General features: G+C 38.5%; 1 protein-coding gene across 1 annotated transcript in view; it reads left to right on the plus strand.

Annotated features, from left to right (window-relative positions):
• The window catches only part of SGIP1 (SH3GL interacting endocytic adaptor 1), a 134,669-nt gene that overhangs the window by 33,297 nt on the left and 73,631 nt on the right, over window positions 1-27,741 (plus strand). Inside the window, exons 2-5 of the mRNA XM_042465446.1 lie at window positions 16,187-16,250; window positions 21,171-21,195; window positions 26,338-26,394; window positions 27,129-27,183. Coding sequence (XP_042321380.1) covers window positions 16,187-16,250; window positions 21,171-21,195; window positions 26,338-26,394; window positions 27,129-27,183 — 201 coding nt within the window. The remainder of the gene's footprint in view (window positions 1-16,186; window positions 16,251-21,170; window positions 21,196-26,337; window positions 26,395-27,128; window positions 27,184-27,741) is intronic.

Consider the following 27,741-nt stretch of genomic DNA (forward strand, 5'->3'; position numbering starts at 1 on the left):
ATCTGATGCTGTCGAGACCTTTTTATGGTATTAAATGCAATCATGATGTAAAGTGTCATTTATCTTGCTTGACATGAATGGAAAAACTGTGTCTATGTCATGAATGGAAGATGCTAGTTGTTTGAAAACTGTCGTCATCAACTGTAAATCCAGCTGGAATAATTAGTGTGGGCCTAACTAATCCAAGTAGTATGGTGAAAGGAGCTGACATATTTGGACATTGGTCCTCTGGGTATCAACCCCTCCTTCATTTGCTTATTTTTTAAAAATTCTTTTTTTTAAAGGAAACTGATGTCTGTACCAAGCATCTTACAGTGTTGACAGAATGCTCTTTCTTTATTTTTTAAAACAGTATCTTGTAATGTAGGTTGTATTTTAAAGATGCTATTAGAAATGTTCAGCATTAGCAAGGAAATGTGATTTGTCCATCATAGATAGCATTTATATGGCCCGTGATAACAGCGGAAGAATGGACCGATTGTGTCTGGGTGGATGTATGGTAGAGGTGCTTACATACTGCATGCAATTGTAAAGTTTCTGAAGATCTGCTGGTCTTGATATTTAACCTGAGTAGCCTTCCACTGACCTCCTTTTTTCAGATACTTTATTCTAATCTGCTATTTCTGAGCGATGTATCTAGCACATTGTAATAGCAAGACCATTGTTTCACTTCAGCATTTCTGATCATTTTCCCTTTCAACCCCACTGTGTGACATCTGCAATTCTGCTTGTAAATGAGTTCGATAAAATATTAATGAACATATCAAGTTGTCATGCCTGCCACTCAAATCCTTTTTGCAGTATCAGAATCTCCCTCCTCCCTTTTCCCCCAACAATTAAACATAGAGAGGCCAGAGAAGAAATAAAAAGTGTTACTCAAGTATACACTAAATTGACATTAAGACATTTCTGTGCCATTTAAGAGCAAACACAATAATTTCCTCTCAAATTTAGTGATGGTTTCCCTTCATCCGACATAATTTTGCATGGTGACCTCTATGCCACAAAAGAATTCAACTGAGTGACATTTTTTCATACCTAATTTTGCTTTAATGGTGAGCATCATATTGTGGATAGACAATGATATCATAAAATTTATCTCACTCTTTTGCCTTTAATGACAATTAGATGAACTCTCAACTTTTCCAGTCAATTCTAAATAAAGGCTAATGAGGAAAGATGCATACTACCCATTGCCACTTCCTGGGTGAGTGATAAGAGTTGTGGGAGTGGATCAAAATGGACTTCATATTCCTCCTGCTTTTCAAGAACCAATTCTTATGACCTGCTTGCTTATGCTTATCTTGAGAATTTAACAGGAGCTCTTCTCACAATCCAAAAGAGCTACAAAAAGAAGTGATAGAAAAGTGCCTGATTGCTTCAAACCACAGGTCAAGCACACATTTTTAAATTTTCTATGGCTGTGGCTATCTGTTTATAGTGTCTGTTTCTCATATTACTCAGGGTAGGCAGGTGCCTTTTTCCCACTGGTGTGAAAATACCATTTAACAATAACTGTTTTATCTAAGTGGAGGCACCATGGGTCCGTTTTTAGAATTTTGACTACTATTCTCTCAGAAACAGCTACAGTAAGTATTATATGGACATAAATTATACGAATAGGGGTCTCAAGTACTATTATTTCAAAGTAACTTGAGTGATGAATCTGACTGAACTACAATTCAACTTTGCAAAGTGATATACGAAACCTTGTTCTGGTTATAAATGTATGTGGGTTCTGTTTTACCAGTAGATTAAATAAAATTAAAGGTATTTATATATTCACGTGAGACCCAGTGTGATGTAGTGATTTGAGCATTCGGCTATAACTCTGGAGACCAAAGTTCAATTCTCCTCTCAGCCATGGAAACCCACTAGGTGACCTTGGACAAATCATACACTCTCAGCTCCAGAAAACTTTGCCTTAGAGTTGCCATTTATTGGAACCAACGAAGGCACACCACAACAACCACCACCACCACCACAACAACAACACCTGTATTCACATGCACACAGTTGGACTTAAAGTAACCTACCATCAAGTTTCAAAATGCATTTATTGCAATTGTAGGTAAATATTTGAAATTCTGCATGAAATTCAAGTAGATACTTTTCAGTGAAAGAAGGGATGGGGTTATTTACAGGATGTCAGAGCACTATCAGTAAAAGGGATCAAATATCTTTCAGATCTGTACTTTATTTTTATTCTGTGCAGTTCGGAATACACTCATGTAGTAAGGCTGTAAAAGTATGATAAACATCTGGAAATGAGCCTTGTGTTTACATGCGCCATGCTTTCTCACATGCTGTAATTTCCTCCATCCCTTTCTCTTTGGCAGCAAAGCATAGTTTGCTGTTTTATTGTAACTGGCAAATGGGGTAATGGTAACCTTTGGCTTCTCATAAGCCCATGAACATGTGGCTGTATCCAAAGAGTGGGAGACAGTAGAGAAAAGAGTACATCAACCACGCCCTTATTCCAGGATCATTTACATGACACATGGCACATGACAAACGCATAGGTTTATGCTTTATTTCAACCAAGCCTGAATCTCCAGATGCTGCCTCTCACCTAGATTCTAACCAAGGTTTGTTTCCAGTAATACAGTGTCCTGGATACAAGCCATTTCCTTGATATTTTACATATTACTTACTTTGCCAAAAAGTCAGAAAGCAATGCACAACTGTGACAACAATTCTCAGGTAGCATATTTCTTTTTAATAACTTTCCCTGCTGTGAAAACAACAAAGCAGGAATATTGACAGTAATTGTAATATTCCTGCTGATTGTTTTTATTTATTTGCCCTTTCCCTTGTTTAGAAAAAAAATCATTAAATTTTAATGTTTTAATGTTTTGAATAACTTGGGCAGTCAGCATTACAGGATGAATATAAATATGCTAGCAAGCATTATTGCCAAGTTTGTTTTCCCATATTCAGAATGTTCCATTTTTTATTCTCTGTGTATTATTTTTTGTAAACAGTATTTGATTTATTAAGAAAGGTTTTTTAAAAACCAGTATCATGAAAATCATGCAGTAGCATGGGTGAAATGAATGTTTTTCTTCTGTTGTGTTGCTAAAAAGAATTGACTCACTTCTTGTGGTCATTCTTAGCCTGTGGTATTGCTCTTGTTGTTGTGTGCCTTTAAGTCGTTTCTGACTTGTGGTGACCTTAAGGCAGACCTATTATGGGGTCATAATGGCTTGGCAAGATTTGTTTAGAGGAGGTTTGTCATTGCCTTCCCCCGAGACTGAGAGCGTGTGACTTACCCAAAATCATCCCGTGGATTTCATGGCCAAGCTGGAAATTGAACCCAGAGTCATAGTCCAACACTCAAACTACTACACCATACTGGCTCTATTTACCCATACCAAAATAATGCATAATGAAGAAGAAAACTGTTTGACTCTTTTAACTGTTTTACTGTAACAGAAAAGTTATAATCAATTCTTTTTTTAAAAAAATAGGTGGAGTAGATCAAATTCTAGAATTTCATATTGTTAGATGAGATTCTCATTAAAGTCTGGACAATTTCTGATTTAAAAAATCATTCCTGTAATATCATTGGATCAAATTTCCTAATTTATTACTAGCTACTGCAGAGAGCCATGCCCCAGAACAAAATGTTATGTAAGTCTGGAGTCAGGCACAAAGCTTTAATGACAGTGGAAAATGGACTGAAAAATGCATTGCTTTCAGGAATAAACAGAATGATTGCTGAAGTTATTTTGAAATTGTTTCAAAAATGTGGTGTGATACGTCATCCCTCTTTCAAAATAACCTCAAAGGTTTTAGAAAAAATAAACCTAAACCATAATTTGTATCAAATTATCTACATTATTTTTCATGGTATGTTTAATTTCACTTTCCTGTTTATACTTAACAGTATGCAGGCTCAAAATGTTCAGTTGGAGCAGCCAGCATATAACAAATGTCGCCAGAGTAGATACATAAAAGTAACATAACTGGCTCTACATCCTCCATCAGTAAATGAAAAATACATCAGGACATGCACAACCCAGATCAGTACTACCACTCTAGCAAAGCGGAGCAGTTAAAGGAACATTTTCATTGGCAGAGCCTCAGGTCCCCCTCTCTTTGACTACAGGCTTGACTTTAGGTCAAAAATAATAATCCAAAATAATAATTATAATCAGTATGTTCAGAAGACCATACAACTTTATTCAGCTATACCACTGTTATTCAGCTATACTCGGTCATGTACACAAGACCCAAAGTGAGCTATTTACCCATGCACATAAAGTTTTTTTAAAAAATCCCATTGTAAGCAAAAACCACTATATCTGTTGACACTTTTACTTTGCTTGTTTTTTACTGCTTTTCCTAAGTACTTGATCGGCTTGATCAGTGTATAACTGATAAAGACTGTAAAGATACTTTTCTCCATGTCATATGAGAGAGAATTAAGTCCATAACCTAGCTGTTATCATTATTAAAGAAAAGCAAAAGGATGGCTTGCAAAAGACACCCTGCTTTCTCTAAGAGTCTAAGCTAAAGCTTTAATATTCAAAGCAAGCATAACAGAACAACAAAGCAATAACAAAGCAAGGATAATTACCACTTCTCCTTACTCTACATCAGAACAAGTATCCTGTTAAAGCCAGAAATATTGTTAAACTGTGGTGCGGTACATACCGCCCTGAAAAAGTGAGCTGGAGGCATCCATTTTAACTACGGAGGGACACTGCAGCAGCCAAACTGCGTGGCGTCCCTCCGCAATAAAAAGAACCCAGAAAAAACGGGTTCTTTTTAAGGCAGCCAGTGCACATCACAAGTGCGCCGTTGGAGCACTGGTGACATAAGTGACATGCAGTGATGTCTGTACACTGCACACCACTTACGTCATCATGGCGGTGCCCGTGTGGACAGGACGCTGCCATGATGCCACCACCATTACATGCTAGGGGTTGGGAGCATGAGGTTACTGCACGCTCCCAAACATTAGTATCAGTGGCCAGGCCAAAGTAGACAATGTGAGCCTTTCCACCACTACCACCACAGTTTTCCACCAAAGGTAAAAGCTGTTGGACTGAAGCACCTTTATCAATTTACTCTATTGTGAGAGACGCTTCATTTAGCCATCCTGTTTCTGGTGGATTTTCATATTTTATTTCTCCTCTGCAGGTGATACCTTCCAGACATATTTCCTATGGGAAAAGCTGTACCTTTGTTTATCAACTAATTCACTGGCAAGAACAGGAAATTGCTATAGGGGTAAAAGCAGCTGTGATGAGCAAGGCACTACAAGTCTCAGACTTGTTTTTTTGAACAATGGAGAAAACTAACCTGAAATAGATATTTGATGTCAGGCAGTAGTGAAATAGAAGAACACCACAAAAGAGGATATATGTCCTTTAGAACTCTACAGAATCTGCTTCTGGCTTTGACCCCTAAATACCACTCTAGATAGATGATAATTAAGTTCATGTGTGTCTAACTGCAGCTAATGTCCATTTCTAGTAACAATCAAAACTTCTCAAAGGCATTGCATTGTTTTGGAACATAGCTGTAGTAGCTATATCTTATCCTAAAATGTAGTTTGCTGTTGTATGCCTTCAGGTCCTTTCTGACTTGCGGTGACCCTTAGGCAAACCTATAATGGAATTTTGTTGGGAAAATTTGTACAGAGGAGGTTTGACACTACCTTCTTCTGAGGCTGAGAGCATCTGACTTGCCCAAGATCATCCAGTGGGTTTCATGGCTGACCTGGGAATCAAATCCTGGTCTCCAGAGTCGTAGTCCAGCACTGAAACCACTACACCACACTGGTTGATATAACCTATCCTAAAGATATTTTATTTACATGCCTACTTCAATGAGTATTCAGAGACATACTGGTAACTTGTTAGTCTCTTGCAGCATTAAAAAACAGTATTAAGGATTTCTGTAACACTCTTGAGACTAACTGGGAAAAATAAAATTCTAGTATAAGCCTTTGGGGGGTCTAGTCCATTTCATCAGACACATGGAGTGAGACCTTTGTAGACAGACATACTGTATATACCAAGAGGTGGGGAAAAGGAAATGTTAATTGTGATAGAAATGCACAAGTGGGTATGGTACTGGGGTGACAGGATCAGTTTCAACAATGGTCAAAGGGACAAAGGTAGGAGACAGGTATTACATGCAAGCCAAGATGAGCAAGTCAGGACATCCAAAACCCAGGGGGAACAGTATAATTCTTACTATAGTGTATTGATATGTGTATAGGTCTAGTAAAGGATTTCAATAAAGCAGGTATTCAACATAATAATTAACATGGTAACTAGCATTTTAATAAGTGTGTGTGTCAAGAAGCTATTTCTCTTTTTAACTTATTTTTATATTTATTTTTTTCAAGCACATCCTATAACATCCTATTTAAGCATTATTAGTAATATCTGTTTATTATTTGTCCCATTTATACCTTATTTTTCAATCTATAGGTCCCTAAACAACATATACTACTATTCAATTACAAATTAAAATAACAATAAAATGACTTTGACCAGACATCTAAGGCACTGCTTTGTATAAAGGCCTTCCATTAAGATCAGCAGGAAAGATTCTGCATTCTGCTGTTTTCAGGGATACAGGAAAGGACTGCTGCTGAACACTGCTTTGCTGTTATAGTCCTCATTACTTTATTATTTTGCCTACTGTATTTTATATAGTGTTCAAAATTTATTTAGTGATTCTAGTTTTTACTTTTGTAACACTACATTATGTATTAATTTCCAAGTGACAAGTCAGGCTCAAAATTTGCTATTTTTTCCCTTTAGCAAGGCAGAACATCTGCTGTTCACCAGATTGACTCCATACTCTTGATTTCACTAATTCACATCAGAATTCTCCAGAACATATCTTAGAATGGGTTGGAACATGGTGGAAAAATCTGTTGTATAATGCTTTCCCCTCCTTCAGCTCATAGTTTTTTGTTTTTTTAAAAAAGAAAAAAATATGTTGCAGAGTATTTGATCTATTAGATAGAATCTTGAGAATGTAGATTCAGGGACATAAAGGTAATGTTTGGGATCTTATCACTTGTTATGGAAATATCTTTCTTCATTCCTTGAATTGTTTATTAAATTATCTATATATCTCTTTTGCATCCTTGAATGCTGAAAAGACAAGCAGATCAAATCACATACATAATGTATTGGTGTCAACATGCCCTGTTCGCTGAATCCTACAAGATGCAATTTTTGATATAATTGATATATGTCATTGGAGTGTCTGTCAAGTAAAAAGGTTAACTCCTATAACAAAACATTGATCTAAATGGTTACTAGACAATCCTAACAGTTAGACTTTTTAATCTTGAAAAGAACGTGAATGGAGAGTCTCTTGTACATGTTATCAAAGTTGGCCCTACACCTGCACAGATTTTGCATCCATTGGTTCAACCATCCACAGCTAGAAAACAGCAAAACAAAATTCCAAAAAGCAAATCTTGATTTGACATTTATATAACAGATATCCTTTACTATGCCATGGTATATAACAGGACACAAGCATCTGTGGATTTTGGTATCCATGGCAGGGAGTGGGGTCCTGGAACCAAACCCCAGCAGATATCAAAGGACCACTGTATTGTGGATTCTAGCTACAAAAGGAAGTCCTCCCACTGATCCTAGGAGTCTTACTAGACTGGTTTAAAAGATAGTTACAAATTGCACAGTTTGGGGCATTGAATATGTGAGATTTGTTTTTTAAAAAGAATTAAAAGCAGAATGAATATATTTTCATAATTCACATTGAATGTGAAAATGAAAGATGAGTGGAATTGACAGAATGGAAAAGATCTATGGCAACGGTTTCCAACCTGTGTTCTATGGAGCTCTTCGGGCTCCACATACACTCCCAGGGCAGCTCTAGGAAAATGAAAGAAATAAAAATTGAATGAAATTAAAGAATAAAAAAACAAAAAGTAGCACTACTCCTAAACACCATTAACTTGTAAGAAATAGGGATCCGCATAGAAACTGATTCTAAAATGGGATCCTTAAGTCAAAAAGGTTGGGAGCCCTCAGCCTACTGGTTTAGTTAGTAGTGCTGCCCTGGAACACTATGAACCTGTACAGACCGACACTTTGTGCTGGCCCGCAGGCGGACTAGGCTCAGGTACGGCTGAGCATTCACATACTCAAAGCCCTACTTGTGCAGCTCGGGCACCATCTTGGTGTGCACCTGTCCAGACGGTGTACGCCATGATGACATCCCTCATATGCAGCGCCCAAACAGCGCTGTACATGAGTAGCATCATAACGCCATGCTGGGGCACTTATGTCACCCCTTCTATGGTGCAAATGGGACCCGCATTTCACAGCTCCTTTTTACACCAGGCTGGGGCATGGTGTGCAGTTGCCACGTCCCCAACCCAGCGCTTCCAGGGGAAGCATAGAGCTGCCCCTTACCAGGCTGTCTGTACAGCCCCCATTTCTCCAGATTGGTTCACTACATGTTGTTGGACCATTTCCCAGAAGATTCAACCACCCTGGTCAGGGATGCTGAGAGTTATAGTTCCACAGCACTTGAGCAGTAGACTTTGTAACCAGAGCTCTAAAATAAGAACTCTCTGACCAATCTGTCTGCCCATTGGCTGGACTTGTGTCTTGCGGGAGTGAAGAGAAGTAGAATGCATGTAAATTTTGTGTTATATGGATGGAAAACAAAAAAGTTACAGGCAGCTGAAAACTAGCTATGTCTTAACTGACATTAATGAGGAAATGATCATAAATTAAATTTTATTTATCCATTTAGTTATACAGTTGTATTTATATCCTATCCTTCCTCACAAACACCCTAGGGCAGCTAACCAACATGTACCATGGAATTCAAATGAATGGAAGATGAAAGGAATTACAATAGAGAACATTAATTAAAAATCAATGGCAACATTCCTCAAAACAATTCCCTAGCATACCTCCAATGTGCTAATGTATACATCTAATGTGCTACATGACACCTCTAATCATCATGGTCTGGCCCCTTCTTTTGTCTATGTGTGATCTGAATAATGGATATTGATGTAGCTTACTAACTGCAAAAGAAACCAGAAACTAGCTTTATTTCATCATTTGACTGCTTTTCTACAATTGCCAGTATTTTTTTTAGTGCATCACCATTGCCCTACGTGCTTTATCAACATATTTTTCCTTCTTTGAATAGTTCTCAGTTTGTTGGTGTAATGGGTTCAAAACTGTGTCCTATGTTAACTTTATAATAAGAGAAGGGTAAGGCTAGATATTATATATATATATATATATATATATATATATATATATATATATATACCGCCCTTCTCAAAATCAGGGCGGTGAACAACAGCTATACAACAATACAACAATACACCATACAAATCAATTAAAAACAGTTCAATAAAAATAATAAAATTTCATGCCAGTGAAACAATGCTGACGAAGGAGGGGGGGGAGGGGAGGAAGTATTCTGGTCAGGGGTAGGCCTGTTCGAATAGGTAGGTCTTTAGCCCCTTCCTAAATTGAGCTAGGGAGGTAGCTGAGTGGAGCTCGAAGGGCAGCGAGTTCCAGAGGTTGGGGGCCGAGATGGAGAAGGCCCTCCTAGAGGTGGAGTTATATCTCCCCTCTGGAACTCTTAACAATAGCTGCCCTGATGATCTGAGTGTGCGGGGCGGATTGTACGGAAGGCAAAATCCAGCATCCACAGATGTGGAGGAGGTGAGAAGGGGGAACAAGGAACTTTGCCATGAAATACCTCCTCATTTGATTCCTGCTTGAGAACAAGATGGTCTAGTATAAAGTAGGGAGTAGCAAGTGAATCAAACTCTGAATGTGCAGTTCCTGGTATTAAAAAGTGATAGGTGAGATTTTAAGTGACATTACTACTCTTTGGCTTGGCATTCCATAGCTGACAATAATTAGACAGTATAGTTGTTCAGCCTTCAAGTCAATCCTAAGGCGTATCTATCACAGGGTTTTCTTGACATGTTTCTTTAGAGGGGGTTTGCCATAGCCATCTTTGGAAGCTGAGAGTGTGTCACTTGCTCAAGATCACCTAGTGGGTTAAGTATACTTCGGATCACATAAACTTTGTTTTCCAGAATTTAATTTGGTGGAGTTTTTTGTTGTTGGTTGAGTTTTTAAGGATAAACAAAGAGTGTTTTATCAAGTAGACATGCACACTGATAGTTTTAGCTAGCTAAGAGAAATACATAGGACAGGAATGTTTTATGTAATAATCTGTGATGGGGCTCCACTAGTGCTAAGAGGAATGGAATATTTTAGAGAAACTTCTTGTTGACTGAAATTCAAAGATGTATTTAAAATATAAATTAACTGAGAGAGGCAGAAGAACACACTGGGGAAAAATAATGTAATAATTAAAATATTTGTAGTACAGGCTCCTGTGTTTTATGCTGAATTCGCATGCCACTTCAGATATGTCACAATTAGAGATACTGAATTATGTTGAATCACTGTCCACAATACAGTGGAATGAGAAGTAGCACAAAAGTGCTTCCTGGTGGAAGTCCAGTTTTCTATAGTGAGTTTATCAAAATGTTCTCTCTGTCTGTCTCTCTCTCTCTCTCGGTGTGTGTGCATAAATGCAGTCCACTTTCACATCTGATACCTCAAACAGGAAAAATTAATTTTGTTATGTCTTCGAGGGAAAGTAGGCATACACTCAAATGATTTATTAATGTAATATGGAATTATGTAAGAGCTTCAAGAATACCCTCTTGAGTTTTAGTGCAATTTTTTAGTACACAGGAATCCATCAGTATGTATGACTTTTTGATTTCATTGAACAGAAAACTATAATAATAGACAAAGCTATAATAACTATTGTTATTACCTCTGTCACTATCACTTTGTAAACATAAAAGTACAGTAATCTAGGTGGAAGATGCCTTCTCATCTCTTAAGTAGGGTATAAAAATATATAACTTTGAGTCCCAGTTTTTTGGGATAAAGCGGTATATAAATAAATAATATTATATATTATCAATACAGCTATAAGATCCAAAATCATGCTGATATAGGGAATGCAATTATGTGCCCTTTATGAAATACTAATACAGTCACCTCTCCATTTCACAAGCTTGAAGTCTCTGTCTCAATTACTCATGGAGGGGCGAGCCCCATTGACTATAATGGGGCATGCAGCCACTCAAGCCAATGGGGCTTGAATACATGCAAGTTTCCATTTTTGCAGGTCCCCCTGGAATGGATCCCCCACAAAAATGGAGGGGTGACTGTATTGAGTTCTCTAAATAACTGTGTGATGACAGCTTAGAACAGGGGTAGGCAACCCTTTTGAGCCGGGGGCCGGGTTGCTGTCCCTTAGACAACTGGGGGGCCAAAGCCAAAAAATAAATAATTAAATAATTTTTTTAAAATTAAATAAATAAATAAGCTGGGACAAATGTAGGACAAAATTTTCAAATGGAGGGCACTTTTTAAATAAAAAATGGAGGACACGTGAAAAAAATGCTGATTTTTTTTAAAATGTTAAGATAAATGCATGTTTCTGAGGCTTCTATAGACAATTGCCCCACAATTGCCCCAAAGGCCCTGGCGGCAATCAGCGGCAGGACCAGGCTGGGGCTGGCCCCAAGGCCTCGCCGGGCCGCATCCGGCCCGTGGGCCAAAGGTTGCCGACCCCTGGCTTAGAAGGTACAAATAGTTACTTGTAATTATTTTCCTAGTGTTAGGAAGGATCGAATTAGGGGAATTTAATTAGCTCAAATTTACAAGAGGCGTGTCCTAACAACACACGCAGCGAATCGTGTCCCTATGTGTATACCAGAGATCATCTAGTCCAACCCCAAGAAACAGAGACTCCAATGCCAATGAGTTGCAATGAAAATATAAACATTTATTAAAGCCACACAACAAAAGGGATCACACATGCATAAACACATTCAATGCTAAAGCAAGGGAGGGAGCGAGTTTGGGAGTAAAGGAGAAAGGATAGAGCCACCATTGAAATAATTACCTTAGGAGTCTTCTCCAAGAGACAGATGTGAGGAATGGTGGATGGTGAACACGGCCACGGGGGACGGGGAAAGCAAGCGGCGACCGCGGTGGCTAGGAGCTGAGTTCTAGCGGGCAAAGCTAACATAGAGTCCTGAGAGAGACAATGAACATTGGCTTAGCTCAAGTGATTTCAGCAGAGCCCAAAGCTCAGAGAACTCAAGCCTGGAGCAGCAGCTCTGACAAGCAAGGTTTTGAGGTTTGGAACTTCAGCTCAACAAGCCCAAAGAAGACAGAAATCTAGGTCCTATTTATACTGTGAAACATATCCTCAGGCTATGGCTACCTGATGTACAAAGGTCTTGATGGCTATCTATTGACTAAGTCTAAAGTTAAACAATGGATACACAAAGAGGGGTCTGCCACTTCTTTGGGAGAGGACTACTATCTAGATGGCTGAGTACTTAATGCCATCAATAGGAGAGGCAAACTTCCTTTGTCCTCATTCTTTCAGGTTGCCTGCGAAACTGGTAGGGCAACTCCCAGAACTGGTTTCTTAAGGTTTAAATCTACCTTTTGTTATAGCCATGCCTTGGAAGGCTGCCTGGGTATGTGGTCAGCTCGCTTTTGGGATAATGGCGGCTGTGATGGGGTCAGTCAGGGGTCATGATTTTTGATCGCTTAGCACCCAAAACTTATATAAATCCAAACTCGATAACACTAGTAACAAATGTATAATTAAGCAATGTATTATATGCCCCCTAGAACAGATCTGGAGGTATAAGACAACACAAGAGACAGGTGAAGAATGTAAAATCACATTGTGTGAGTAAAAATCTACTTGTAGAACATTAGTCAGAACCCAGGACCCTAAAGGGCTTAAATATGGAAGTGGGCAAGGATTTAGGTTGTCTAAAACCTGACAGTGTCTTGTATGAGCAAATAGTATAGTGTGGTCTTGATTTACCATTCATGACATAAGAATTATTGTGATGAAGGTCTCACAAGACAAAAGGCAAATGGTTGATCTTCTAAAGACAGTGAATGGTTATGTTGTTTGTAGTGGTGTTCTTATTTATTGGTTTATTTATTAGGACTCTTCTGTCTCTTTTTCTGTGGCAATGATTTCCTTGAAAGAGAAAGTGTGAGATCAGGAGTGGGCATTCTACAGTGTAAGCTCACAGAAAGAGTGAGCGATAGAGCAGAGAACTCAGGCCAATTCTCCTTTTACTTTGTCTAGCTGTGGTGATCATTTCATTGATGTGTGGTTCTTTTGCAGTCCAGAAAACATGTCCAGGGGTAGCCGTGTTGGGCACATAGCAAAGTGCAATAACATCTAAAATCCATAAAATAGTGATATCTTTATGGGAACAATCAAAATACACAAAATACATGGTGCAAGCTTTCGCAGCTCCACTGGCTTCTTCATCAGGCAAAGGTGCTAGAAATCATACAAGAGAGAAAAATAAGATGTTAGTCACAGATCTGCATTGCCATCTTAACTGATTATAAACCTCCATCCTATCATAACTGAGAACCACCACCACAACTTCTTGACAAAATACAGGTGTGTGACTAGCCTAACTATATTTTGCTTTCTCCTGTATGATTTTTAACACCTTTGCCTGATGAAAAAGCCAGTGGAGCTTCAAAACCTTGCAAGATGCATTTTATACATTTTGGTTAACCCAATAAAAGTATCAATGTTTTGTGTATTATAGATATTATTATTTTACTTTCCTTCACCAACACAGTTGCAGGGCAACTGGGGACTAGTCATAGCTGGTTTCTCTCACTTTGTAGTTGTGGCAGCGACTTGCTTGATTTCTCTTTCTCCCAAATGAACATTTTGCTAATCTGCAGTAAATGTTTTGATAGCTGCTTTGGCTGATAACAAATTAAAGATAAACCCATTATCACTATTGGATTTGTTAGTGTTATCATCTTTATGATTTTTTTGTGCATATACACAAAACATTGTGCTATAGAGGACTAAAGATGGAATTATTTTATAGATAATTATTTTTGCAATTCTACTATCTAGTGATACAGCTGCTGTACACTCCCTGCTGTTCTTCATTACTGGCTTACCTTCAGTGTCTCAATTCCCAGAAGTGATCATTCTCTTGTAGTTAAATGTCACTTCCTATTTGCAGGGCAGTAGCTTATATGTCCTTTCTGTTTGGATGTAGTTGGAGGAATAACTATATCCAAAGACTCTTCAGCATTTTCATAGTGTAGCAGACATTTTCAAAGAGAACTTGGTGTACTGAGCCGGGGGGGGGGGGGGGGGGGAAAAGGGGGTTTTCCACCCATTAAAAAATCCCAAAAAAAACCTTTGTGAAAACAATGAGGAAAAAATAATTAAAACACTTATTAATCCTGGAAATCAGTTTGAAGAAGCTTGAGATGCCTATTATTATTATTATTATTATTATTATTATTATCCCACCTTTTCCAAAGCTAATCAAGGTGGGTTACTTAAAAAGACAGCTAGGTTCTCTTCTATCTCAAGTAATGATATAATTATCATTCCTATCATTACTTTTTGAAGGATAATTGCAATACGTGATATACTTTGTGTTAGCAGATTTCTGATGGAAGTAGTGAACATCCTGGGAGACACCTTTTTAACTTTTAATCACTATTGTTTTTTTTCTGGAAAATGCCAGCATGTTAAAACACCCCTTTAGTCAACTTCCAGATATGTTGGATAACACTTCCCATCATTCCCAGGCAGCGGTCATGGTGGCTGAGGATTGATGAAAGTTGTTGTCTCAGCACGACAAGAAAGTAGTGGAATGGGTAGCCTTCTCTACCTCATGGATTTACCTTTAGTATGAGACATCCTTACGTGCTAAGTTAGACTATTCATACCATGCTCAGTTGTTTTCTCTGTAAAGTACTGTCCTCCCTGCTGTAAGGTTAAGAGTTCCCATTTAAGCCAATTAATGGAAGTATATGAGAGAGACAGATGTTGTGCCATCAGGCATCACGTATGAATCTGGCATGGGCTTATACTGCATGCTGAGTCTGGAATACAGTAAAAAAGCTTTACACGTGAAATACTGTTTCATGCTATGTATACCAAATGTGCATGTATTTTTGCAGTTTCATTTAAAAATTCAGTGTGTAAATACAACAAACCTGTGTTTGCAGAAAAAATATCGTGTGTTAGGGAGCCAAGAGTGATCTTTACTGTCTGCCAGGATGATATACTGTAGCAGACCTGGATTTGTTATGTGGCAATAAGCAAAGTAGCTCATACTAAGATAGGAAAGGCTGTTCAAGGTATGCATTTTATTTGTAGTTTTTGCAATAGTGTCATTTGACTAAGCATCCTTTTTATAAACAGTGCTTATGACACTGGATTATTACTTGGCTATGGTGTCAGTTGTGCTGATGATACTCTTTCCCTCAGCAGGATGTTAGCGCTACACAGGCTCTGCGAAGGTATGAGCTGGAAATGTTGGTGTGTTTTTGCAGCAAGTTGATTATTAGTGGCAAGGAATAGGTATAGCTGTAGCAACAGAGTTCTGTGCTCAAGAAAGTATGATTCCCTTCTGACATTTATATAATATGTCTAAATCTTTGAGTTCTTTGGTAATGATCTATCTCCCGCGTCTATGTATAAATACACATGATCAGGTGAATATTTGTAGGACAGTGATATTGTTATTAATAAACTATTGTGTGGTAGGGGATGGGTGTATGGTAAGAGAACAGCACTGATAAGACAAATAAATGTATTGGATAGGAACTGGATGTCAAAACCTCCATTAGTCTAAATGGTTTTTTTTAAAAAAAACAAAACCAAATATGTAGGATATTTCTGATTATTTAATAGGTCTACACTATAGATGCTCACTTTCTGTAAGGACGCTTGTATCTGATATTTTGAGATGTCAACAGTAGCAACAACAAAGCCAATTATCACTCCATGCAAAGCATTTCAGACTTGATAATGCCATGTGCTAAATCCTTTTGTGGAGAAAATTAAAAATCCTTAAGTGTCTCTAAAATTGTTCTACATCTAAAATTGTTTTCTACTTTTTAGCAAACTGCAAAGGAACCTAGTGTTTTATTTGCTATGGTGTAATGTTGATTTTGCTTATTTTAAAATCTTTTTATTGTACCTTCTAGCTCAATTCTTTTAATCAAGTTAAGACAAATTTTAAAAATTACCAGATTTATCCAGATGCATGTTTCCTTTTTTGTCTCTACAGGACTGAAAAAACGTACAAGGAAGGCCTTTGGAATACGGAAGAAAGAAAAGGACACTGATTCCACGTAAGTTTATAGAGTGAAAGGAGATGGGAGTCAATCTTGAAAGACAAAAAAAACCCAAATAAGATAAAAGTTAGTGTCTCATGAAAAGTAATATTTGACATACAATGGAGAAAAATTAGCAAACAGTAGTCAAGGTATGTAATTTTAGACTTTGAACCTCATGGTATTTTGGAGTAGGGGCAGAACTTCAGATTGCTTATATGTGGCTTCACTTATGAAAAACACAACTAACATTTTTCTTCTCAACTCATCCTCATCTCACTTATTGCCATCCTTACATGCTTTACAATGTTTCTGCATTCCCAGTATGTTGGGGAGGGGAAAATGAGTAAGTTCCTCCAGGGTCCTCCATGGGTTAGATGCACCACCAACTGCTGGCAGTTGCCCACTCCTGTGTGTGTGCCTTCAAATTGCTTGTTGATTTATAGCCACCCCATGGCTTTCATAGGAATTTCTTAGGCAAGGAATACTCAGAAATGGTTTTGCCAGTTCTTGCCTCTGAAATACACCCTACAGCACCTGGGATTCAGTGGCAGTCTCCCATCCAAATACTAATCCATCCTTGCACTTCATGACTTGGCTGAGATTATGAAAACATTTGCGTTTTTTGTTCCTAAGCCAATTTGTGGTTCATGCCCTGGTGCACCTTATGCCAATCTAGAATCACACCAAGGGGAGGGGCCCAAAGTTTTTCTTTACTTGGTGCAGCAAAAGAGTGCTTGGGGAATCACTTCCACAGAGCAGACACAAATAGCATGACAAACATCCAAGCATTTATACATTTCTTTGTGGAAAGTAGCAAAGCACCATAGCATTCTAAGTCATTAATCAAAAGGGTTACATTTCTGATGTAGGCATACTAGGCAAATGACAAGCATGCATCCCATAGTATCCACTTATTTAATTATTTCTCCTTCACTGGCATAATAACTCTGCACCTGGAGGTGTGCATTTTAGTAATATAATGAAATATAGGTTACAAAAGTTCCAAGGTTTTTAAAGTTCTGCATGCATTTGCTGAATCCTTCTTCTAGTTGCTAAATGTGCTACCGGTCCTCCTCCTCCTAGCTAGGTCTCCTTATATTTTCTACAGATTCCATTCTCAAGAGAACTTCACACAGTCCAGTGTTATAGCGAAAGATTCTTTCCTTTAGAGAACAATCAATGGTACTATCTAACCCAGTGGTTCTTAACCATTTTTTTATCAGGAACACTCTGTAAATATCTTTTCCCAAGATTGAAACCCCCCCAAAATAACAATAACAACAGCAACAATACCTGAGCAAGTGTGATGAAGTGGTTTAAGCATTGGAATATGACTCTGGAGAACAGGGTTCATGTCCTGGCTTGGCCACATAAAGCCACTGGGTGACCTTGGGCAAGTCGCACTTTCTCAGCCTCAGAGGATGCCAATGGCAAAGCCCCTCTGAAGAAACTTGCCAAGAAAACCCCCTGATAGGTTCACCTTAGGGTCTCCATAACAACAACAACAACAACAACAACAAACTGAGCCATTGACAGTCACATCATTTGTTAAACTTTTCCTCAGAGGTGCTGTAGGGTGAGGGAAGACCTTTCTCCTAGTTCTTCCTTCCAGTTTGTGGCAGGAGGAGATTGAATGGCAATGCTCAGGCCCAAGCAATGCTCAGGCAGTTGCTCCACTGTGAGGAGGAAGTGGGTTGAGCAGCTTTCATGCCTTCACAGCACCCCATGAGAATATCAGAGCCTGCAGACCACAGTCTAAGATCCACTGATCTTACCCACCATGTACTGCCTACCCCATCAAGATCATAAATTCCAACATTTCAGAGATCAAAACAGAGACCACATGCACTTAAAGATATCAGAGTGTGGTCAAGATTGCAAAAGTTATTAATAAGGAAGAACACTCAAGCTAGGAGAGGCTGCAGGAGTTTGCAGCAGTTTTCTGAGCCTTTGCATGCTGTGAAATATTTCGCAGAGGAAAACCAGGATGCAAACAGTGAGGCAATAAGAGGGTAAAAGTTGTTAATGTGGAAGCTACAATCAGCCCTCCACTTTCATGGGTTTAACATTTGCAGATTTGATTATTCACAAATTTATCTGTGACACAGCCAGGAAGGGTGGGTGTGCCCCTCTTCCTCCCTCCCAAGCTTTTCCCTTTAAAAAATCCAAGAAGGGAGGGAGCAGCTGGGAAGGGTGCATGCATGCCTCTCCTACCTTTCCCCATGGTTTGACCAGCATGCTTCAGCCAGCCAAAGAACAGGGGAGGAGGGGAGGAGGTGCATATGGGCACAGCCTTCCCCCGTGCTTTGGCCGGCATCCCTCAGTCAGCCAAAACATGGAGGAAGATGGGAGGGGCCTGCATGCATCGGGGTGGGGCAGGGCGGAGAGGAGCATGTGCATGCCTGTTGCTTCTGCCTTCTCCACATATTCACGTTTTTTCTACTTTCGTGGGGATCTTGCACCCCTAACCCCCCGCGAATGTGGAGGGCAGACTATAGTTTTAATCAACAAAACCCAGGAGTTTCTATACTGAGTTCAAGAAAGCCTGAAAAATAATACAGAAGAAACTCATGGGCCTACAGAGAAGGACAAGATTTCACCCCTTCTGTCATTCTTCCTTTTGCTGAGCTGAATGCAAACTACTTTTGCACTTTGAACTCAGTGTGCAGCAACTGAATTAAACTGGATATAAAAGGAGAAAGTTTGAGGAGGAGAGAGAAATTGGGATGTCTAAAAAGTAGCTGAAAAAGTAAGATGACAGAGGATTGAACAGGGCTCTCCCTGCCAAATCAGGACAGTCAGAGAGTATCCTGAGAGGATAACACATATTTTAAAGCCAAGTATAGCAAAGTACAGCTCAAGTACTTTTGCAGTACTTGAACCTCAACTCCCAAGATCGACTCAGTGATTCAGCTGTTTAAATGTTTGCAAATGGCCCCTATATTGTTTCATGCCCTTAAACATTTCACAGATAAACAGGGACACTTGTGGCCAAGCAACATCAGAATGTGGTCATGATAACAAAAGTTATTAATGAAGGAGAACAGGTGCCCTTGGAGAGCTGGAGAAGTTTGCTTTTGCCTGAGCCTACTGGGAAAGGCAAGATTTTATGCCCTCTGCTCCAATCTCTCATCCTGAGTTAACTGAGTGCAAACTACTTTTGCACTTCGAACTCAGCTTGCAGTAGTGGAAGTAAGCCAAGGACAATGAAGGAAATGAAAGGAAGATAAAGAAACTGGGACTTTTTAAAAGCAGCTGAAAAAGTAGTCCCTGAGGGTATCCACACTGCAGAAAAGAAATAAAGCAGTTTGATTCCACTTTAATTACTGTGGCTCTATCCTACAGAATCCTTTGATTAGCAGTTTGGTGAGGCAGTCCTGGCAGCCAAGATGATCAAATTGAGGCTATCGTTCTTTGGCCTCATCATGAGAAGGCACGATTCATTAGAAAAGACAATAATGCTAGGAAGGGTAGAGGGAAGTAGAAAGAGAGGAAGACCCTATGTCAGATGGCTAGGGAGGTCATGGGCATGGATTTGCAGGACTTAAGCAGAGCAGTGGAACATAGGGGGGCTTGGAGATGTCTCATACACAGGGTCACCATGAGTCAGGATCGACTTGAGGGCAGTTAGCAATAATAATAATAGACACCAGAGCTCTCTGACAGACCAGGCTGAGTATCACACCAAGCTACAAATTCCAGGATTCCACCATGATAGTTAAGGTGATGTCAAACTGCTTTATTTCTGCAGTGGTGGGGGGGAGCTACCAGTCAGATTTGGTACAAAGGGAGGGAGGCTGTGCTGTTTAACACTGAAAAATATACATTTATAAAACTAGAATTAGATGAATGTCCACAGTTTTTGTTTTTGTGTTCTTTTGAACCAAGTCTACTTAGAGGTTTCCAGAGGTTCTCAGATGTGTAAAATTCACACATTAACCCACTAGTTTTCCACCTCTGTTTTCAAATCCAAAATACCCTTTTCATAGACTTGGAGTCTACGGTCTTGCTCTTCGCAGGAGGGACAAGTAGGAAGGGATAAAATGGCGACCTGCACCCACACGTGGTCCCATGCGCATGCCATTATTCTCAATGGGACTTGAATATTTGTGAGTTGCCATTTTTGGGAGGGGAGGCTGGAACAGATCCCACACAAATTGAGAGGGGCTACTGTAGTTGCCCTTTTTCTATTTGTTGCCCTGTCCCTTTTTGAAAAGCTTTGGATGGTCTACCTCTCTCCCCTGAAACCTAGTACTCTGAAAGACAAGGATTGAAACAATCTGCTCAAACTGTTTATGGGATTATCCCCTCTAGAAAATCTCATTTGCAATCTCTATTTGACAGAGAACCTTAGCAGTAGGTGGAGGCCAGCTCTTACAGAAAGAAAGCATCGTGATCCTTTTGTGTCATTAGAGAATTGCCTTGGCTTTTCAGCCATACATGGATGTCAAGGTGATTGTTCCATAGCTGAGGTTTAGAACATAATAGGATTGGGGAATAGCCTTTCGTGTTAAGATGTTTTGTAATATGCAATGAATGAGGTATGTGTTTGGAGGAGGAGAGCATTCAATTTCCCCCACTGTTTATGTTTGTTTATTATTTTGTTTTCATACTAAATATGAGCTCGTATTTAACTGCCTTGGCTCAATACTATGGAATTCTGGAATTTGTAGTTTGTTGTGGGACCAGAGCTCTCTGACAGAGAAGGCTAAATACCTCACAAAACTATAATCCCCAGAATTCTATAGTATTGAGCCAAGGCAATTAAAGTGGTGTCAAACTGGATTATTTCTGCAGTGCGGAGGCAGCCTCTGTTGCTGATCGTTTTGTTTGTAGTTCTCCCATCTGTACAAATAGTGAAGGAAAATGTTTTTTAAAATTAATGTAGTTTGTTTGATCCGTAATGGTAATGGTAAATATTTTACTTTGTTACAGAGGTTCACCAGACAGGGATGGGACTGTAAGTATAGAACCTTCTTTACTGAATTTATTTTTAAATTAGATGTGTCGAATGGAAACTGCTTCGCCACCCTGTGAATCAACATAAGCAAATTTAACCCTTTCTATTTCTATTTTGATATATTGGATGTATTAGTATTTTCAGTTTCTAATACTGGCTGATGTTCAGTGCTTGCTTCAATCCAGTCTGAAGCGTTGATCTGGGAGAATATTTCTCACTCCCTCTCTGTCACTCTCCTTTTGATTATTTTTTAAATGGTGAAATAATTTTTCTTCATGTAATTCTTCATATATAAAATAATTATGAGAGTGAACAAATACCAACCAAATATGTGAAAGGTTTACAAACATGTATTTTTAGCACTTACTACTTGTAAAACAGAAACATGCATAATGTGAAAACAATTAAGAACCTATGGAAAATAGAAATAGGAGATGGGTTGCTCTTGAGTTCACTATTGCTTTTATGTACGGTTTTAGGTTTTGAGTCTCTTAGAATTGGACTTTAGAAGGAAGCGCACCTCTTCAGCTACTAGACTTTAAGTTTGCAATGAAGAATGTTGGGCTCAGATATGGATTTTATTTGCTTTTATATTGATTCTGACTTTAAAACTCTTGTTTAAATTTATCTTGTGAAGAAGCTAAGGGAAATTGGAGCAGTTTACTAGTGGTCTTGAACAGATATTCACCAGTGGAATGGAAATACTGTAAGTCATACAAAATGTCATTTCTCTCCTAAAATTACAGGAATTTGACTGCTAAGGGCCTTTCCAGATGATTATTTCTTGCATAATAAATGAATAGCAGTTGAATTGGTCATGATCCAGATTTTTTTTTTGATTCCTTCAAAAAACACATCAGTATTTTGAACATTACATTTCCCCAGCATATATTATTTCACTGGGAAACTGTTCTTACCCCCAGCTAACATGTCCCTCTTGCTTTTTTAATAGTTCACACTTGGAAGGACTGTGTGAGTCCTGCAGTTACTGATAAAACTTGTGGAATCATTAGTGATGAGCCCTATTTTATGTCCCAATGATCATGTTTTCTAACCTTATTTGTTTTAAAAACATTTTTATAACAGCTTTCCCCCTATATATAATTCCAGTGTTGGAATTTCAAAATTCCTTTCAAAATAAGTGGCAAATGCCAACAAGACTAATTTAAAAAAATTCTCCTGCAGAAATGCTCTACTGCATTTTTCCCCATCTTAAAATACTATACGATTGTCTCTCCATGACAGGAGCAATTTTCCTCCTTCTTAAATCAGTATAACATTTTATCTCCATCACACATCTGCCCCAAATATTTTTAAAGGAACTGAATACTTCTTCTCCACATAGCAAGACTATACATCTTCCTACATGTCTCCAGTTCTTTATATGGGGATGGACTCTCTCCATACAAGTGTTGGATTGGGGTCAAACAAATGCAGCACTAAAAATTAATTCCAGAGGGTGCTGGACAGTTTTATCTTCTGGAAAGGCCCTGCCTGATATGTGTGTTTAAAACCCACTTAAAAACAAAACAAAAACAAAAACCTTCTGACCCAAGATCCTTAATTCTCAGTCCTAAACAGATTTGCTGCAAGTAAGCAATTAATTTTTAAAAAACTGAATTCTAAGTAGGTTTGCTTAGCATCGCAGCTTTAGAGAGACACTCCCCCCCTGCATTCACAGGTCTTTTTGCATCCCCATTGTGTTCTGTCAAGCACTTTTAATTTACTTTTCTTTGAAAAAGCAGACAGCATTTGGGGTTCACATATTTATTTGACAATTTGGTCAAGGTTCTGTTCAGCAGGAAAGAAGAAACAAAAAACTTGTAGACCTCCAAAACATGCATGTTGGTTCACTCTCCAGGACTCATCTATTTTGTGGATTTGAACAATTACAGGCCTGATAGTCAGAACATGAGGAAAGAAAGAACACAAAGAAGCCCTATGAAAACAGGTTATGTGCTCATCTGTTCACTTTCCTGAATATACAGTTTAATATGACAACAAAGTACTGAACAGAAAATGCAGAATTCTCCTTTGTAGAAATGCCCATAATTTTGAGTCTGCTTTTCTACAATGGATGGTTTGCCTTATTTCAAAAGAAATACAGAGAGAGAGAGAGAGAGAGAGAGAGAGAAAGAGAGAGAGAGAGAGAGTGAGAGAGAGACAGTGAGAGAGAGAGACAGAGAGAATGAGTCTGGTAAAGGTTTCCCTTCAAGGCTCTTTGATATTTAATAATAATGATGATAATAATAATGATAATAATAATTATTTATTTATATTCCGCCTCTCCCTTCTTGAGGATCGAATATATTGAAAGTGGAAGAACCATTATTAGATCTCACAATGTCTTTTTCTTGGCCATAAGAACCCAAAGGTATGGGGAGATTTGGAAGGGAGTCATAGCACTGCCCTTCTCATCCTGCCCTTTAAGGGACCAGAGAATATTCCTGACAATTGTTTTAAAAGTATTACATTCAGTATTTTTGGTGGAAATTTTTCTACACCATTTCTATCTATCAAAATAAATTGAAACTATTTCAATATAGGTTTCTGTGTTTTGGATCATCTACAGCTAGTAGCAACTATTGAGTGCGGAGCAATCTGTCATATTTTATATTTTACTGTTGTCATATTTTATATTTTACTGTTGTTAACTGCCCGGATTGGTTTGCCAGAGGGTGGTATACAAATAAATATTATACAAATAAATATTATTATTAAATATTATTATTGTTGTTGTTGTTGTTGTTGTTGTTGTTGTTGTTGTTGTTGGAGAAATAAGTGAGAGGATCTGACTCTGCTATCCCACCTCCGTAGCTATGGTCAAAATCCTATCCTGATGCCTCATTGATGCATTTCAATGGCAACAGCAACAATGAAACTGGGAGATCTTATGAAAGATTTCCCACATCACATCTACTTTGGGCCGCCATGCCCTAGTTTTCACCAAACAGGCAAGCAAGTAATGTGGTTGTACTGTCTTCTGTTTTCAGCTTTTTTGTGATGTTCAAGGCAGTCAGCCTGTTTTTCTGTCTAGAGAGAGTTCAAAATATTAAGATATAACCAGTTGGGAGTCTGGCAAACACTTAGCTTGTCTGCAACTTTGTTTTCTCATATTAGCCAACTTTATTTCTCATTTAAAAGAAAAATTACACTATACTTTTCTTAAAAGTAAGTGGAAAGAGAGGAAATTGTACTTGATGCCTTCTAAAGTTACATTTTTAAAAGGTCATTATTCTGTAAGACATGAGCCTGGAAAACAAGGATTTATTTTCAATATGTAAAGTTTAGTACAATGTAGTTTTAGTTTTATGACAATTTTAAAAATTGTGGATATAGAATTCTAATAACATTAATAAAGGAAAAACAAATAATAACCAGAGCTTTTAAGCACCATGTTACAACTGGTTACATGATCAGTTTGCTCTTAATACTGCAGAGGCCACAGGGGCTGTATATAATTATGGGTAAAAACAGGACTGACACATAGATAAAGATGATGTTGCCTGGATTCAAAGCTTTTTTGCTTTTTTAGCCAAAATCTGAATAAAAACACTCAGGACCACACTATGAAGAAGCACCTGCAAAGGAGGTGCTGAATTCCATGATAAAACTACAATACTAAGGTCCAGTGCAAAAGGTTGGCAGATCAACTGAAAATGGCCTCTACAGAAGTTTCTTTGAGCATGTATTCCTGAATTTTATGGCAATATGAAGATCTCTTTTCTAGAATCTAAATTAAGGAAAAAGCCATTACAATTACTAATATCTATCCCTATAACAGTGCTACTTTCTGCTGAATAGAACCCTATCATATGCTCTATGATAGTCTGCTGATGGCAACTTTAAAATTAGCAAGTAATCCCTTTGAAAAGTGCATTCTGAGCTTGCTTCCTCCATGTACAGTAGTTTCGTGCTTTCGTAAAGAAAAAAAAGCTCCCAATACTTTAACCCTTTCTCTATAAAAAATAAAATCCATTCCAGCCACCCAGCCCTCATCCTCATGATCCACCCTTCAATAGCAAACCAGAGTGTGCACAGGAAGGAGGAAAAACCGTTTCGGTAAGGACATGAATATTAGTTTAAAGTTTCCAGGGGGTTGGTTTGGAGCAACTGTAAGCCTGGCAGAGGCTTTTGTGGTTTTCTCATGCACAAATGTATGTTTAAAGTAGTTTTGTCCCTGCTCATTTCAATGCATTTTTCACTAAGACAGCCAACTACTGCAAATATTTTTCCTGTATTTCTGATGTATTTTTAGTGTTTAGAACCTAATTATTAGTGTCTTCTGATACATAGCAAGATTTTATTTGATTCAGTGTAATTAATGATAATCCAAGTAACAACAGATGGGAGAAAATTTACTTTGCTATGCATACCAAGTTTGGCTGCAATTTTACACTGCATACTGCATTTCTAATGCACATTTTGAAGTGAAATTAAGAAATGTTCATTCCACTCATGTTGTTTTAAACATTAAATATTTGATTTGAATGTGCAGCTATGTAAGTGCTTTGTGACTAGTTTTCTATCATGAATAGGATTTTAAAATCAACCTTTCTATTGTATGCCTCTGCATTTGTGAATAATTTGGTTGTTTTACCTTTTGGTTATGTTCAAGGTTGCCTTTTGTGTGTGTGGGGGGGGGGGGGGTTGAACATGGAAAGCTACCTTATACTAGATTAGACTGTTATTTCATTTGAACCAAAACTGTGTGCCTCAGAGTGGCTTCTGTTTGCTAGGGTTTCAGATAGACTTTCATATTACCTGTTACCTGAGCACTTAATCTGAAGACGCCAGGGAATCAACCTGGGATCTTCTGCATCTAGACCCCTGAGCTGTGATCCTACCCACCTTTGTCTTTGTCATAAGCCATAACATTTTACCCATGAAAATGTAACATAGTGGTCTCTTCCTGCAGTCCTGGCGTGTACTCTTGGTTTTAGGAAAGTCAAGACAGTTATGGGGTAGTATTGTCTTTCTTAATGTTAATCAATAGAAAGTCCTACTTGACCTTAGACAAATTACAGGTTATTGACATCCTCAGCTGGAAACTTACAGTTTTGTTATACTGTTTACCAAATGAATGAATGTGCACACTGATTCCTTTATTTGAAACCTATTGTTTTTAACTGTGTATTACAGAAGAGAACAAATGGTGCTCCAAATGGGTTTTATTCAGAGATTGATTGGGAAAGATATGTAAGTAAGAATAATAGCTTGATATTCATACTCCCCTAAACCATCCCTCATTCTCAAGAAATTCTGGTTAATTTTTCCTTTTTGATATCACTGTCAAGTTCCACCTATATGTCCTGTGAGATACAAACTGCACAGAGGGCAAGGGGGTTCCCTTACGTCTGGTGGAATACAGAGACATTAAGAAAGAGCTGCAGAGATATTTGCTGTTTCAACACTCCTTCAAATTGTTGGGCAAGAGATTGTTTGCTTTCCTACTAAGCCCTATATGCAGAGGTCTTTGTATTTGCCAAAAGGCTGAAGAAAGAAGTGGAGTCTTTTCTCATTTACTAGACAGTATATGTGTTCTGCCTACCTATACCATTGCCTGATTTCAGCTTCCTAAATCTGCTATTAATATAGAGTGTGGGGACTGGGGATAATATGGCTACATTGAAGGAAGAAGATAATTTCAGAGAAGTTTGAATGAATTAAAACAGCTGTGTCTAAAACTAAATTATTGGAAGCAGTATATTCCATTCATGTGCAGAGACTAGAGGGCATTTGACTGAAAAAAACAGGTTCTTGGATAGACTCTTCACTTAAATTACCCCATCCCAACTGGGAAAACGTTATGTGTGCCAGTAGTTTATTGGATGTATACCCATCATTAATGAGATATTGGTGGGAAGAGGAAATACTGCTAGCTGTCTCATATCTTTAAATAATCAATTCTTTCACTGTATTTGATCCATCAGAATTCACCTGAACTTGATGAAGAAGGATACAGCATCAGACCAGAAGAACCAGGCTATATCCTTCACTGTTAATTTTGAAACTGAGGGGTGGAGCACATGGGCAAAATAAAGCGGTTTCCATCAGCTTTGAAGGCAGGGTGTTTAGATGACACATGCTTCCAAAGCAGGCAAAAACCAGACTGAAGCAGTGCTCCAGGGCTAAAAACTGGAGCAAACAAAATCAGGGATAGTTCAGATGTACATTTTCATGCCTCCAGATAAATGCCCCAACACACATGCAGAGTTGCGGCAAGGCAAAGAAATGAAAGTGCAACAACTCAAATTGATGTAATTGCAATATATGCAAACCAGGCAGTCCAACAGGGGGACATGGGTGAAGAGGGCATGTAGGTAGGGCCTCCATGATTGTGCTTTGCCAATGTATCACTCACACACTGATGCCCTGAACAGTTGGGGCAATGTGCATGCGCTGTGTGGCTGATCAAAGGACAGATATCCAATGGGATGGCATCTGGGCAGATGTGGGAGGTACTTTGGGGTTTCCAGTGGTGTGTTCATGTGATGGTACACATGTATGGTGGGGAGGCAACTAAAAAAATACTCATTGGTGCAA

The sequence above is a fragment of the Sceloporus undulatus genome, chromosome 4 (assembly GCF_019175285.1).
Source record: "Sceloporus undulatus isolate JIND9_A2432 ecotype Alabama chromosome 4, SceUnd_v1.1, whole genome shotgun sequence".
Lineage (NCBI taxonomy): Eukaryota > Metazoa > Chordata > Lepidosauria > Squamata > Phrynosomatidae > Sceloporus > Sceloporus undulatus.